Source organism: Thunnus albacares, chromosome 17, assembly GCF_914725855.1.
Source record: "Thunnus albacares chromosome 17, fThuAlb1.1, whole genome shotgun sequence".
Classification (NCBI taxonomy): domain Eukaryota; kingdom Metazoa; phylum Chordata; class Actinopteri; order Scombriformes; family Scombridae; genus Thunnus; species Thunnus albacares.
In genome coordinates this window covers 11,267,814-11,283,510 of record NC_058122.1, presented here as the reverse complement: position 1 = coordinate 11,283,510, position 15,697 = coordinate 11,267,814, and the positions used below count along the sequence as shown (strand labels likewise).

Sequence of the window (15,697 nt, the reverse complement as noted above, 5' to 3'; positions counted from 1 at the left end):
TAACTTTTACTTTTTATAGCTAAAGCAGTTGAACTTCTACTTAAGTACATTTTTGAATGCAGTATATGTAGGCTACTTGTAGACCTTTTTACTATTTTTGACTGACTGCAAAAAATACTGGAGTACTAAAATACTAGATAAATATTTACTATTACTGCTTTTACTTAAGGATCTGAGCACTTGTTCACTGACAATCATCTCAAAAAACAAGGCTAGATTGTCAGTTGAAAATGACAATGTAAAAAAAGAAGAAAATGTATTCACTGCAATCATGAAAACCTAAACCTTCAGCCCTTAAAACCTAAACCTAAAACATGCATGAGCACGCAGGCTTAGCAAGAGGGGTCTGCCTGCAGGTCTCCTCTGTGGGTAGGATTAATATATATCATTGACAGAATCATATTAAACAGCAACATGTATTTGCTGTGACAGCAGATAATTCTTTGTTTTTTTCCTGACAGCGGAGGTATCTTCTTCTGTGTTGTCCTATTTTGGTGGCATTTCCTGTCCTGACAGTGGAGCTGTCGTGAGAGAGGAGCCTGCACCGGAAGCGTCCCCACAGTGGAGCTCTGCAGGCAGACTATCTTTGGCATAACACTCGACTTTGACAAATGGCTACTTAAGGAGGTGCAGACATTTTACACTTTCTTCACTTCACACCAATCTCAGTTTTAGCTCATTCACAGAGCTGATATCCTCCTGTTGACTATGAGTGACTACAGAAGTTCATAATTCACGAAGGTTGTGAACATAAAGAATGATTCACTACGTCATAGGCGTGGCAAACACACTAGAACAAGTACATTTCAAAAACTGAACTTGAGGCTGTTGACCCTAAATAAACGACACAGCGCGGGACGACATCTAGCGGCAGAGCTGTGGTAATGCATGTACTTTTATTTCATTGTGGATAAAACCACGTCTGCGTTCAATTATAACCATGAGACTGTTCGGGCTACTCAGCTCTGGGAATATTTTTCTCTACTGTCAAGTCATTGTCAGCTCAATACTGTGGACTGATACACAACTCAACACATAGAAGTCATTTAGCAACTCTAGCAGTTTGTTCTCAAGTAGGTGATTACTCAGGTTGACCCTTCAGACTATAAATGCAAAAGTTTTAGCAGGTTAGAGCTACTTATGCCTGGCCACTCAATGATTGATCTAGATGTTACAGAATGTTTTGTAACTGGGTCAATAGTTTTTCCATTCTGTCTGGTTTAGATAAAACATTTGTTTTTTGGTCATTGTGGTTTCAGCATGATGGACACTAAAACCATCAGGCAAATATATCACTCACTTGGATGCTTAAGATCTAATCAAAGGCTAGATATTATTTTGCCACTAATGGGAATCAATTTATTCCAAATAACAGACAATATAGTGGGTGTCTGCAGATTGGATACTGTTTAGTATAAAAAGACAAAACATGGAAAATCACTTCATGTAGATCAAATAACTTAGGACTTTCTTTAAATCAAGAAATATTAGAACTTAATGGATATATGGACACAGAAGGAGCAAGAGACAGTATTTGGTTAATATACACTGCAGGTTTTTATTACAAGTTCCATTAACTACAAGGTGGAGGAATGAACTGGGAAAAACCCAGTTCTTATTTACCTACAGTCAAAACCATTTTCGTCAGAAAAAAGGAAAAAAAAATACTGGTAAAAAACACTTCAGCGCATTTAAAAGAAGAGGTGGGAACAATAATTTCAATCACATCAGAAGACAACCAAGTGTAAAATATTCTGCACATTTGTAACAACCACCCTTTTGTGCAGACAGGGAGGGACGACAACCAGGAGGAACAGCTTCATTTCTTAGCTGGTGTCCATCTGTGAAAACAATAAAGAGTGAAATTAGACAGCTGCAAAAACTAGAATGGTTAATTGACAGACAATCTATTTTACAGCTATACAGCTGAACATACCCTGGCATTGTAGGCGTCTAACTGGGCGTCAAGTTCCTCTGCCGACAGCTGCTGCTTGCTGTTACCCCCGCGGCCACCTCGACCCCTTCCTCTGGCACCGCCTGCACCACGTCCGCCGCGGCCTCTCTGCATGCCCCCGAAACCACCGCCTCCGCGATTTCTGTTCATGCCTCCACCACCTCTGTTCAGACTGAGAACAAAAGCGCCCATCACACATGGCATCAACAATGTTTGCAAGTCAAGTTTCTTGAACAAAAGACGACTCCACTTACCCCTGCATAGGTCGCCTCTGTGTGTCAATCTGTGATGTGACGAGCTGTATGTTCATAGGCCGCCCTGGAAAAACAAAGACATGGACCTTACAATTAGAACAGGGCAGTAGTGATGAGAGTCAAGCAAGTAGACAATTAATGCTTTTGATTCAATGATTAAAAAAATGATAGTCACATCAACAAAGTTAAGAAAAGTGGTGAAAACATATGAGCAGCCAAAGCTCAACACAAGATGACAGGTGTGTGTGTGTATATATATGAAGCTTTAGGCATACCATCAAGTGGGATGCCATTGTACTGTTTCATGGCCTTGAGAGCATCTGCCCTCCTTTCGAAGTGGACATCTGCGGTTCCCAAGCTTCTTCCGGACCGGTCATAATGAACTGCAGCCTTTTTCAGTGTCCCGAATTCGGCAAAAAGTTCCTGAAAAAGAGAGCAAAACACTAAGTAGCCATCTCTTTGCCTCGTTTAGCACACCAACCCACAGCAAACATGTTCATCCCACAACATAAATGGGTAAAAGTGAAAACCAAAGTACCTGAATGTCTGCATCTGAGACCCCAAAGTCGAGATTGGAGACAAGTAGCTTCCCTCCAGTTTCCACGCCAGCTCCGCCGCCACCCCCAGCAGCACCATTGAAGCCGCTGAAGCCGTTGTCGAACATGTCGTGCTGCCACTTATCTGGAAGCTGTTTAGGCTGCAACAGATGAAAGAGAACGCACCTGCTGACTTCAGGATCCCCTTGCCTCTGTCAATCACAGAGTCCACACGGCTGGGTGTTGGGGCAAGCAGGGGCTCCACTTCCAACAGGGCGCTCAGCTCCCACAAGAGGGTCCCCAATGTACCCTGCCCACCCCATCACTACAAGCAAGTGAATCACTTCAGAAAAAGGAAGACATACATAGGACACACAACTTAACTATGTCGGCAAGGGGATGTGTTGTATATCTTTCTCTATATATACACACATTATGTAAAAAAAGATTATAAGATCTAGTGGCATCTGCTGAGACTGTATACATCTACTCAACGACTACTAAGTCACAATTGAGCCAAGTTAATTATTCCAAACCCACCCACAATCTCTATACTAAACCCATAACTTGCCCACCCTGGCTTGCTACCAATATTGCCCATTGTTCTTGCCATCTGCGCCTCCACCATAGGCTCTCCAGAAATGATCCTCGGGTCGCCATCTGAAGCAGTGTTGCCTCCAGCGTTGCACCATGTTTCCTGGCCCGCCCAAGAGTTCTTTACAAAGCCACGAAAAGGGGGCTTTTCATGAAGGGGAAGTGTCCATAAGAGGAGGGGGGAGTGGATCGGAAAAACTAGAAGAAAAAAACAGGCCAGCTATCCCATCTATGCAAGCGTGGATTATCTGAGCGTCCATTTTGAGGCCACGCCATTTTCACTGGGGCTTTGTATAGATACACATTCACACTTAAAAAAGAGTGAAGATTTGCCTTATCGGAACACTATCTGGGGGTTGAAGTCCACTGATCCAGCCACACTGGTTGAAAAGCCACCGAAATTTGGCCTTGTTATGGAGCCCGCCGGCCACTCCCGAACAAAAGGCCGCTGCACCAGGACAAAAACTAAGTTATGCTTCCACAGTGACGGAAAAAAATCATTTGCGGATGATTTTCTCGATGAAGTGGCTTCCTCTCACCATCATTTTTGACACTTGGGGTGGAAAAGCACCGTTATCGACCCGTGGACGACTAGCTCTAATTTAAGCTGCTTGGACTCAAAATGGCGATCCAACTTTAGCTAGTTAGCTAATGTAGCCGTTTCCAAAGGGCCTCTTCTTGGAAAAAATGGTGTAACATATACAGGTTGTGGGAGAAGGGACACACTATGCATACAACTTCCATTAATGCTTAACCGCAAATTATAGAGCTCTCCTCCGAGGGGAAACTCGGCGGTTAGCAATCATTTTATTCACTTGACTAGAGGGAGAACAGAAGGATGTTACCCGGGCATTTTCAGGTTTGCCGAGGGCTTTTTTCCTTTTTCAGCTCATTTCCTCTAACTTTCTCATACCCTGCTGTACGGCGTCGGTCTGCCTCTAGCGCGGCTCAGGTTCTGGCGGTTCCTCATGGGGCCGGATCCGCCGCCTCGGCCTCCAAACCCTCCACCGCCGACTCCAAGACGCCCGGGGCCTCCTCCTCTGCCGCCACCGCCGGAGCCTCCGCGGCCTCGACCTCTTCCACCCCGGCCTCCGCCTCTCTGCTGCCTGTTCTGCTTGATAATGTCGTCTAGAGACATATCCATTTTATCGGTCATTATGCTGCCCCAATACTGCTAAACTGTTAAAGAAATATAAAAATTAAGCCTAGAAACGCTTGGTCCCTCTCCCTGCCCTCTCACAGCTCGACGCTCTCTGCACCGACGAGAAAACAATGAGCTTGCGTTCGCAGGATATAGACAAACTGCTTCGTTAGTACGTACTGCACGTAAGCGTGACGTCAACGCGCAATACGTGTAGTCATAAACTAACACATTCCTCTTTCTATGATAATACTAGTACTACACAGTGAAATATATCATAAACACTAATCAACATACACGATTGAATCATGTTACTAAATAACTCATGTTTATAGTTTAAAGGACGGGTTTGCAATTTTTCCAAGTCCGTCTTAAAACAACAGTCAGGTGCCGAAATGAACATTGAAACAGGTTTTTCTTGCTGTAATCATACCTCCTGTTCATACTGGCCATTAGAAGATCCCTTCATAATGCACTTACAATGCAATGTGGGCAAAAATCCACACGCCTCCTTCTGTGTAAAAATGTATTTGAAAGTTTATCTGAAGCTAATATGAAGCTTCAGCCGTCCAAACTAGTCAAATCAAGTAAATATCTTTCAACGTTAGTCTTTTTAGTGCCAGTCACTTTTTTTGTAACTATACTTCCACCACAGCTCAACAGGGAAACACTATCCAAGGAAATACAAAGAGGGAATTTGATGCTAAAAAGACATAAATGTAATGTAAATGTGGCAAATATCCACTTGATATGACTGACTCAGACTGCTGAAGCCTCATATAAGCCTCAGATAAACTTTTAAATGCATTTTTGCACAAAATGTGGGTTTTGGCGCTCATCACTTACACTGAAAGTGCATTTGAAGGGAATCTTTTAGTAGCCAGTATGAACAGGAGGAATGATTACAGTGAGGAAAACATCTCTCAGTGTTCATATGGGCACCTGACTCTTGTTTTGAGTCAGACTTAAAAAATTGTGAACCTGTCCTTTTAGTTTTGCTTCATAGATTCAAATCTGTTGGAGCTGAAACGATCAGTTGATTAAACAATGTGTCAATGACAGAAAATTCATCCACATTAACAGTATTTTGATAAGGTGATTAATCATTGAAGTAATTTTTAATATACAAATGCCAAAAATTCACCGGAACCAGCCTCTTAAATGTGAATATTTGCTGTTTTTCTTAGCCTAAGATATCTTGGTTTTGGACTATTAGCTGGACAAAACAAGCCATTTGAGTATGTCAACTTGGGCTTTGGGAAAGTGTGATTAGCATTTTTTTTTTTTTAACATTTTCTGATATTTTATAGGTCAAATGATTAATCAATTGAGAAAATAATGGATAATGACTGTTAGTTGGACTCCATAAATCAGTGTAACCAGGACATAGCATAATTGTTTTAACAGTTTCTCATAGTTATTTGGCTTTATAAAATGTCTGCCAGTGTAAGATTCAGGGTTAGTTTATGGTAAGTTTCAGTTAGTTTCCTCTTGCCATGCCCATTCCTTTTAGTACAAAGGGTATCTTTGTTTTATTTCACTGTGCAGAAAAATCTGTTTGTAATGGTAAAATTCATGTAGTTGCATTCATTAATGTCTCATGTGATGCACCCAAAGTGACATCCAACCTGGTAAATATCTATGTAGGATCAATGCAAGCAGGTGTACTGTAAAAGTCTTTTATTCAACATTTTGTTTCAAGGGGAGGGGGGTTAACCAAGGGCAGCATACTCGGGGAGGTCTCTACTTAGTAAAGTCCATTTTAGGGCAAGAAAATTTATAATAAAAATGTTGGCCTTCTACATTGCATTTGGCTTCCAAAACTTGCCCATAAAGTGTTTATCCAATGTGACCATTTCATTACGTCTACAATTTATCTATCAAACTATCTTCCAAAACAAACTAAAAAAAAAAGAAGTCAGCCCTTTCGCATTTTCCTCCAAGGTCTTATAAGTAGTAGTAGTAGTTGAAAAGAAACCGGGTTTATATTTAAGACTGCAGTCTTTTGTGTCCTGTGGAGAGTGTCAACAGTTTGTACCTCAGCATCAGATGTCAGCAAATTTTGATGAAAGTTTGCATCAGTCCCGTCCACATAAAGAATGTACATAAAAAGATTTTGTGGCTTGAAAAATCATGAACCAAGAGAGAGGAGAATTTCTGCTCCCCGAAATCCCAGCTATTTTCTTCTTAGTCAGTTGTAGAGTGTAAAGAAAGAGACGGGGGTTGCTATGGTCCAGAGTTTAGAATGGAGATTCTGTGCAAGACTGGCCAACAGGGCTGACTTTCTGGCTGACAGAGGGCTGATGGAGGAAAAGTTCTCGAGGATAATGGGTGGAAAAAAGCGACTGGACCATCATGAGAAAGACTAGGACTTCTTGGAGTCCTGTGTGTTGCGTTTCTTGAGGTCACTCAGGTCCACTGGTGTGAAAGCTGCGGGAACAGACAGAAAAAATAAAGTTGTTATTTGGCTGGTGCTGGATGAGTATTAATCCTTTGTTGACATGTCAGACAGAAAAACACAATTCATTTCAGTTACACTGTAACTTACAATGTAGGTTAGGATTTGGGTTCTTCTCCACATATTCCTGTGGTCCACGTTCATTACGTTCACTGTTTTGTGTTGATCTGATGTCTCTGAGCACACACTGCCAGGCTGTGAAACAATAGAGAAAACAATGCTTTTGTTACATGTAGGACATCTTATCCTACCTTGGATACATGTTAGTAACAACATAACAAGACAGACTGAAGTAAACAATGAAGTATATCACTGCATCTGAGGCAGTGTGCTGGAAATATCTGGCAGCTTGCAAACTTGTTATTTAGCACTTTTTAAAGTAGGTACGTGCTTCAATGCCAGTATAGTACCTATAAACATGTAGCCAGAGTGGGCGACTTAAGTTGTCTGTTTCAGATAGCATTACTGATCCTTTTAATGATGATGGTTGAAGTGATCATTCAAAAACAATCTGAAGTGTGGCTTGTGGTCAGTAGTACTGCACTGGACTTAAAATCCATATGATAAAAAAGGTAGGGTTCCCTCAGCTTTGCAAACAGTGAAAATAGACTCATCAAGCAGTAGTGTTAAGACTCTTTACATGGCCTCTTGCATTGTGGGGACAGAAACTGACTGACGAGCCACAATGCTGTGATGCCGTTGTTGTGTGCAAAATTGTGCCCTCATGTGAGCACATACTGTGTTTTCTCGCTCTATTAATCGTCTAAACTATTTAAGGTATGAGTCCATTATGTTACAATGTTATGATGAGTATAACTCACTATATGAATAAGTGTAACAGGCGTACACATTCATGTTATCTAATTTCATGGCATACTGTTGACAATGGCACAAACGACAAAAAAATTAGTCTGTTTAGTTCATGGCATCTATCTTAAATACATGATGAGACGATGAGTTTTGGGAAACGTTACCTCTGTACCTTTAAATGTAAGCAATATGAGCTTCAGTTACACAAGTCATTGTATTCTTTCTGAATGAAATCAATCAGAATGGCAATTTCCACAAATGTTTACATGTGAGAGAGCAATACAATGATTAGGTGTCATGTTTACACGCCACACACAAAGTGATCATAGTGAAAAGTTCTGCTCTGCACAATATTAAGAATATATATATGTACACACACACACTACCGGTCAAAAGTTTTAGGACAACTCGATTTTTACAGTTTTTATTGAAATTTACAGTACATAACTTAATATCTGAATGTACCCTGAAATTAAAGCATAAAACAAATAAACAAGTAGAGATGTGAAAAAATATATCATGGAATTTCTTCGTTTAACAAATTTAATCTAAATTTTTGACTCATCAAAGTAGCCACCTTTGCAGATGTAACACACTTGTGGCATTCTTTCTACAATGGAAATCAAATATTGTTCAGAAAGTTCTTCTGTTAGAAGTACCTACAAATGTGTTGCACTGACAGGTTGTTCTGCTTTCACCCTTCAGTCCAGTTCATCCCAAACCAGCTCAATGGGGTTTAGCTCAGGAGAGAGTACTGGCCATTCCACGATTTGAAGCCTACTGACAGCATGGAGGTATGTTTTGGATCATTATCTTGCTGTAGGATGAACCTCTGAGCAACTAGGTGTAGACCAGAGGATACTGTGTGGCTCAGTAAAATGCTATGAAAGCCCTTTCGGTCCAGGTCACTCTGGATCCAGCAAACGAGTCCCAGACCATCACGCTTCCTCCTCCAAGCTTTTATACAGACTGAGGGTTTGTGAGTAATCAACAAAAGTTGGGACATCTGTGGGAATTATTTGCATCAACTTTCAAGACTTCATTTAGGTCCATTGCTGCAAAAAAGCAGTTTTGATCTGGTTTTTGTTAACCTGAGTTATAACTCTGAAATTTACATTATTTTTCAGTTTTTGGTAATCTAAACTTTTTTTCACCTCTGGCAGTGTACCGCTTACCTTTGTATCATTTAAGGTTACTCACTGGACTTGAACTGCTTAAATTTCAATAAAAACTGGAAAAAAGGGGGTATTCTAAAACTTTTGACCAGTAGTGTGTGTGTTTCTGTGTGTGTATATACATGTATAAATATTAAGAATCCAGAACCACGCCTCAGTCAGATTGTTTTTAAAAGTCCAACATTAAGCTCTTTGCACTGTGCTTGGTTTACTGCTGAACTTGATGAACTGTTTCATCAGAACATATTACTCTTGCAGTTATGGAACAGGTGAGTCAACCGCAATGGACCTATCACCCACTTAACTTTAGGGGGTAAGCATGTACACAAATGGGACAAAGTTTAGTTTCCTGCTGCAGTGTTTGTTATGTCATAAGCCATCAGGAAAACAGCTGTGACCAAAACTGATAAAAGAAAGTGTACTCGCCCTAACTGAGCAAGTTCAATTTCTTTATGAATTGTGCAGTTTATTTTGATTGAGGTGGTTAGAAGACATTTTTTAGTTCTGAGAGGTCTACTGTTCTGATTATTAGTAAAATAACAGGCTTATGTTATTCTGACAGGTAATTATTTATATATATATATATATATATATATACATATATGAATGTTGGGGGGGGGGGGGGGGGGTACTACTTACTATCATTGATAAAGCGCACATTTTCCTCATGTGCCGGGGTGAAGAGCTCCCCACTGTTAGTAGGGGATCGGGGGCTTGAAGTCCGCTTGTAACTATTCACCATCCTGGGAGCAGATGAGCTTCACAAACATGAAAACAGCAAAATTAGCAGCATGAATAGAGATTTCATTTCACTGAAGTATTTTAATCACTGTTTACTGTAAGCTAAAGTTTACATAATATATGTGCCCAAAGCACTACACACTCAAAATTACATTTAATGAAACTTTAATGGTCACTATTAACACTGGACCATTTGTACTTGTGCATTTAACACTGAAGTGCCATAACTCTTGTCAGACCTGGTCATTCTGTTTGCAGTCTGTACTCGCTCCTTGCTCCTCTATGGTGAGTGGATTTGAAGAATACAAAGGCTCAGAAGTCCTCGGCTGAATTCTAACAATGGACAACAATAACAACTTTAGTATGCCAACATGATCTAAGAAGTAAACATTTACACTTACGTAACCTAGTGACCCTGCTGATTAGTCCATTACTTGCTAGTCACTTAACTTACAATAAACTGCATCATCTTAAAGAGTTACAATAAGTTAACTAACGTTAGTAACAATACGAGTGGTGTTCACTCATAGTTGCTAGTGTCAGCTACTTCCTCTATAGCAAAGATACGCCGTGCGTCTGAAAAAATGAACAAATCTTAACGTTAGCTGATCTGGGGGACTTTTGTTTACGTTTTGACTGACATTGCTTCAGTAGTGTTAGCAGCAGGCTAAGTTACGGAGACAAACCTCGGTACATTCACCACTGGAGAAATCCTCCTCGACAAGACAACAGTATGTTTTGTCTCTAAAGTGGTTTCTCAATTTTGTGATTCGACTATAGCTATGTCCTGAGGGACAGCTAACGCTAACTATAGATTTGCTGACACAATCATTTCAGCTAACTTTAGCCTTCTCGCTAGCTGGTGATTTACATTGTCTTGTCGTAACGTTAGCTTAAAACAGCTAATATGTTACCAGCGTTACTGGTGCCAAATATGTATTAGAAACACGCTTAGCACAGTTGTACATTTTTTAAAAGATGACCCGTAAAGAACACAGTTTTAATCTATCCTACAAACCTTTGTTCTTTAATCTTGCCTTTCGATTTCTTTATTCAGGACTGTGTACGCCGCTAGACCAGGCTAAAACGTTGCCAATGCCAACCAATCATTTCCGGGAAAAGATCAAGGAACCTATAAAAGACACGGAAGTGAAAGGGCTCTCAAAACCATAATACGTAACAATAATGATAATAATAATAATAATAATAATAATAATAATAATAATAATAATAATAATAATAATAATAATAATAATAATGCATAGACAAACTTACACAACAGTGCAAACAAAGTCAACTAAAGTAGCTTAAAGATTCCCTTCAGGCATGTTTTAAGACATTTACAATTAATAATAATCATAAAAGTAATAATTTTGTTATAATAATTTATTATAGTTTGATTACCTTTTTAAAACATAATTAAAATTACATCTGCTCATCCCTCATTGACAAGTCGAGAATCAGTGACATTTTTTAAATAAATTAGTTAATTTTATAATAATTAAAAAAAAAAGTTTAACTGGACACACAAACAGAGGATGTCTCCTCCTTCCTTCACTATAAAGTCCATTCACAGTGTGCGTGTGTGTGCTGGAGGTTTCAAGTTTCCATATCACACTTATATAATAATAATAAGAAGAAGAATAACACATTTTATTCATAGAGTGCTTTTCAGGGTATTCAAAGACAGTTTACATACGTTAAAAGGATCAATATAAGTTGCATACTGAACTATGATTGACTCCCAAATGATTTGTGATTTCACAAAATCATACTTGCCTTGTATGTACACGCCTTAAATTCAGATTTAAGGTGAGCAGGGAGAGGTTTTCCCCCTTCAGCAGGTGAATGTGAAAACATCTTTCTAGTGTCAAACTCTGCACATGCATCATTCTGCACAGTGAAGCTAACACAGCATTCATTTTTGAATGAGGGGGGACTTTAATTGAAGACTTGGCACAGAGGAGGAGGCAGTCCCAAACTCTGGTATGAGCTTTTTCTTCGAAACAGTTAAAATAACAAAATATGTATGACTTACATAGCCTTTTCTCCACATACTGTTATTATTTCCTTTAGAAAAAATATGTTCACATACAAAATACAGCATTATGTTTTTTTCATTTCTGCTACTATTTTTTCATTTTTACACTCATGTCAGGATGCCATATATATTTTTATTTTATTATATTTTTTGTTAAAATATAATAATCTTTGTTTCAATGTACTATTACAATTTAAAAGCAATAGTAGGAAAGACAGACTATATTTGAGGGTACTCCATGTATCCCAGATATTCTTACAGCATAGAAAGAAAGGTTTACACAAAGATGATGGCTGAAAAGCTGTAGCTTGCTGTGATATTTGTTAAAATGTAGCTGTGTTCCTGTTTGTTCCTTGTAGTGCATTTAAGTGACCACACAGAACTCTGTCATATTTATAAAAGATATCTTTATTTACGAAAACGTACAAAAATAATTATTGAAGAGAAAATTATAAGACTTCAATTGCTGACGTACATATTTTCTTCAGCACAGTTTCTACTACAGAAAACAACAACAACAACACATTTGGGGAAAAATACTGCAGTAGTAGAGATGCTTGTACAGCATGAAATTGAAATTAGTTTTTTTTTTTTAAATTTCTGATCTATCAATGAAGTATCAATTATTAATTTGGGAAATCCTCCTTCTGCCCAGCAGTAAGGATTTATAACTCTCCTGTAAGACACAAACAACTCATCTCTAATTTTGAAGCAAACAGTCTGCAGAGTGCAAATGATTAAACAAAGTGATTAAATGTTTAAACTTAAATGCTCATGAGGATAAAGATTCAGCCAATTTTCTTAAGCAGGGATTAAGTATTCAGACCATGGACCATGGATAACTTGTAAAGATGAAATTTCAGTTCACTAACACACTGTTGATATTGTGTTACATGAGCTGTGAGTGAAGACAGAGAGCTATTTGCAGATTAACATTTACAGCGTGGACACCAACATTTTAACAAATACACATAAAAGTCAAAAAAAAATAAAATAAAATAACCACCATAAAGAGAAATACAGCTTACTGGAGTATAGTTTTGTTGCCATAATTATAAAAATATAAATCTCACAGCAATTTGTGCAACAAACAGAACCGCCATCTTGCACAACAGGATCAGCAAGATGCAGCGGCCATGTTGTTCCGCCCTGTTATGCCCTGTTTTTTTGGCATTGTATGATGTTGAATATTGCGGCTGTTCAGCTTCTTCATGTTTTCTTTGTGGTTGTTCTTTCCTGGGTTCATTTGGGACCCAATATCACACACAGCCTGTCTCAAACATTTTGGCCAGCTCTTTGCAGTCTGGGTCGATGAGGTCTGCAGGCTTCTCTCCACTTTCATTCTCTACCTCGGTACTGGCTCCAATTGACAGCAGATAACTGAGAGGAGAATTAAAAAGAGTGTTGTCAGACAAATGTAAGACAACATAGAAAAACATGGCATAGTTAATCAATAGTGCAACTGATCTTCTTCATTGTTTCACCTCAGAATTAAGGAAAATTAAAATTCAAAAGTAGTTTGTATTGTTTTTCAGCTTATGACTATCCTTTCTCCTTAACAATGTAAATTCACTCAGTTTGTTTTTCTTATCCTCCTTTTAATCTCTGGGATTCTTTATGTTAAATACTATGTTTTGTGTACTCGGATAATTGAATTTTGTCTCAGTTTCATGTGTATGTGTCTTTTTTTTAAATTGTCAGTGTTCAAAGGGTCATATCCAGATAAGTGTATAGTGAAGTCATTGCAGTTAGCTGACCTCTTCCTGCTCCTTAAGGGGTATTTCAAGCATCCATATGTCACATGAGAAATGCTTATTTTGAGTATCACATTAGTGTGGTTTGAAATGCCACTAACTGTTCTATATTTGGCATTAAATACATGTGGTTTGTAGGAAAGAGTTTAACTTCACTTTCTAGAAATCAGCAGCAATTCCACAGAGATTTGTATGATTTAATTTGTATGACCACCAGTGACTAAAAGGTTAAAAAGTCACCTTATTACCTGGCAATTTCCGGGTAGCCATCACTACAGGCCATGTGAAGTGGCGTCCAGCCATCCTCATCTCTCTGATGGACATCAGCGCCATATTTCACGAGCAGCTTCACCACCTCCAGGTTTCCTGTTAGCACAGCTTCATGTAGTGCTGCCATACCTGCACATACAAGACTGCATAAGTCCTCTGGAGCACTGCTGTACACAGCCATGCAGTCAAATCAGGTCTGTGATTGACATCTAATTGATATTTGTTTGTTGGAATATTTTCTAATTTCAAATCTCGTTTTAAAGTTAAGGAAAAAGTAGCAGCTGTGGAGACTCCACTCACCTGAGTGGAAGAGTGTATCCACACGAACCTTCCTCGCTCTCATGAACCGCCCAATTTGCTCCATATCTCCACGTCTAACAATATCCTGGAAGACGATGTCATTGGGGAAGTGCACAGTTCTCTTTGCAGGTGTGACAGGTATCACAGGTGCAGGATTTTCCTGCACTTGTGTGCGACGTGTTGAGCTGTACCGTGACGCTTTGCTATATGAAGGGACATATGTTGATGCAGACTTGTAAGTGGATGTGTAATGTGATGGGGTGTAATGTGTCGTGCTATAATGTGTCGGGGTGTACTTTGTAGTGGAGGTATACGAGGGTGTGTAGTGAGTTGGTGTGTAATGTGAGGGAGTGTAATAGGTTGGTGTGTGGTATGTTGGTGTGTACTGGGAGCTGCGTGTGTATGTTGACACTGGTACGTGGTAGTTGTACTTCATCCTTGCAGTGGTTATGGCTGCCTCCCCCCTTTGCTGTCAGCCCAGGAGGAGGGGAATGAGAAATCCAACAGGACAAACCAATCCAACAAAAAATAGCAGTATCCTTTGCTTTGTGTCCTTTTTGTCCTCTCCTCGCTTGCCTCTTATCCTTTTAGTTTCCAGCTGAAGTATCTCCTGCTGTCACTCACTTTGCATAAAACAAGGGCTTTTCAAATCCTTTTCTTCACTTCACTATGTCCCAGTCCCCTTCTTTTAGCTTGTATGGTGCTCTTTTTCTTGCTTGCAGTGAATTTCTACCATCTAACTTTGAAAAAGTTGGTTACATAGTATGTTTGCCGTTGGACAGAACTGTTGTCTGATGGGGCAAGTGGGAGAGGACACCTATATACCCTCTGTAGGGCTATTTTAGGGCCTAATATCCAGTGACTTCAGCTTAGAAATGAGTGGCCCTAGTGCGGTTCCACCCACTGTGCAGTCACATGCCCACTGACACTGCACCCACCCCCAGGTCATAAAAAATGTTGACAACCAAAATGTTCCCTTTGAGTCTTGCTTGAGACATCTTACCACATAAACATTCAGAAAACAACTATAATCAGTAAGACAGCTGAAAGTTTAAAATATTGCCAGATGAGGCAGACTATACCAAAAACGCATGACGTGGAGCCCGGTTATCTTCCTTTTTGGGGTATTACAAGCAGCTATATGTGTCACTCATCTGGAATCATATTGTTTTGGTGCTAATAATGAGAGATGTATTGCAGGCCAAACATATGACCGCAAACACCAACAGCACATGATTTCGTTTTGGAATGTGTTGCTGATTTGTCTTCTTACATCATGTTTGATGGTGAAATATAATCTTGGTTATACGAAAGAGATTAGAGATTGATTTCAAATACACACACATTTTTATTTTTAGAATTAACAGGAGATTTGAAGTAGGGTTTCATATTTTTCCAAAGTTGGTCCAGTGCTCCTGAGTGTTTTGGCTCCATGTCGCATCTCATGTTCCCCATTGACCTGCAGGTCCATCATGAGACTTGCTTGACCTTTGCATCACAACCAGACAATAAAATTCCCTTTAGTGAGGAGGTTATGGGAGCGTGGTCATGACCAACTGATGGGGCAAAGACGCTACATATAACCTCTCCCCACAAATGCCACTGAAAAGTCACACGGTTGCCAGAAATGCAGCTATTTACAACGCTGAACTTTCGCCACGCGCTACAA

The 15,697-nt window shown here is 39.5% G+C and overlaps 3 protein-coding genes across 3 annotated transcripts; all 3 read right to left on the bottom strand.

Moving 5' to 3' along the window:
* Nucleotides 1-1,533: 1,533 nt before the first annotated feature.
* On the bottom strand, nucleotides 1,534-4,627 carry alyref (Aly/REF export factor). Its single transcript, XM_044331970.1, has 6 exons — nucleotides 4,252-4,627; nucleotides 2,747-2,905; nucleotides 2,484-2,631; nucleotides 2,209-2,272; nucleotides 1,937-2,126; nucleotides 1,534-1,841 (listed from the first exon to the last, which is right to left on the bottom strand). The coding sequence occupies exons 1-6, from the start codon at nucleotides 4,492-4,494 to the stop codon at nucleotides 1,827-1,829; spliced, it is 819 nt and encodes a 272-aa protein (XP_044187905.1). The 5' UTR covers nucleotides 4,495-4,627; the 3' UTR covers nucleotides 1,534-1,826.
* Nucleotides 4,628-6,144: 1,517 nt separating this feature from the next.
* Nucleotides 6,145-10,786, bottom strand: mcrip1 (MAPK regulated corepressor interacting protein 1). The gene is made up of 5 exons (XM_044332532.1): nucleotides 10,682-10,786; nucleotides 9,903-9,996; nucleotides 9,562-9,680; nucleotides 7,028-7,132; nucleotides 6,145-6,909 (listed from the first exon to the last, which is right to left on the bottom strand). Exons 2-5 carry the CDS (start codon nucleotides 9,908-9,910, stop codon nucleotides 6,845-6,847), a joined length of 297 nt encoding a protein of 98 aa, XP_044188467.1. The 5' UTR covers nucleotides 9,911-9,996; nucleotides 10,682-10,786; the 3' UTR covers nucleotides 6,145-6,844.
* Nucleotides 10,787-12,094: 1,308 nt separating this feature from the next.
* On the bottom strand, nucleotides 12,095-14,835 carry ppp1r27a (protein phosphatase 1, regulatory subunit 27a). Its single transcript, XM_044332648.1, has 3 exons — nucleotides 14,029-14,835; nucleotides 13,707-13,857; nucleotides 12,095-13,084 (listed from the first exon to the last, which is right to left on the bottom strand). The coding sequence occupies exons 1-3, from the start codon at nucleotides 14,462-14,464 to the stop codon at nucleotides 12,964-12,966; spliced, it is 708 nt and encodes a 235-aa protein (XP_044188583.1). The 5' UTR covers nucleotides 14,465-14,835; the 3' UTR covers nucleotides 12,095-12,963.
* Nucleotides 14,836-15,697: the final 862 nt, after the last annotated feature.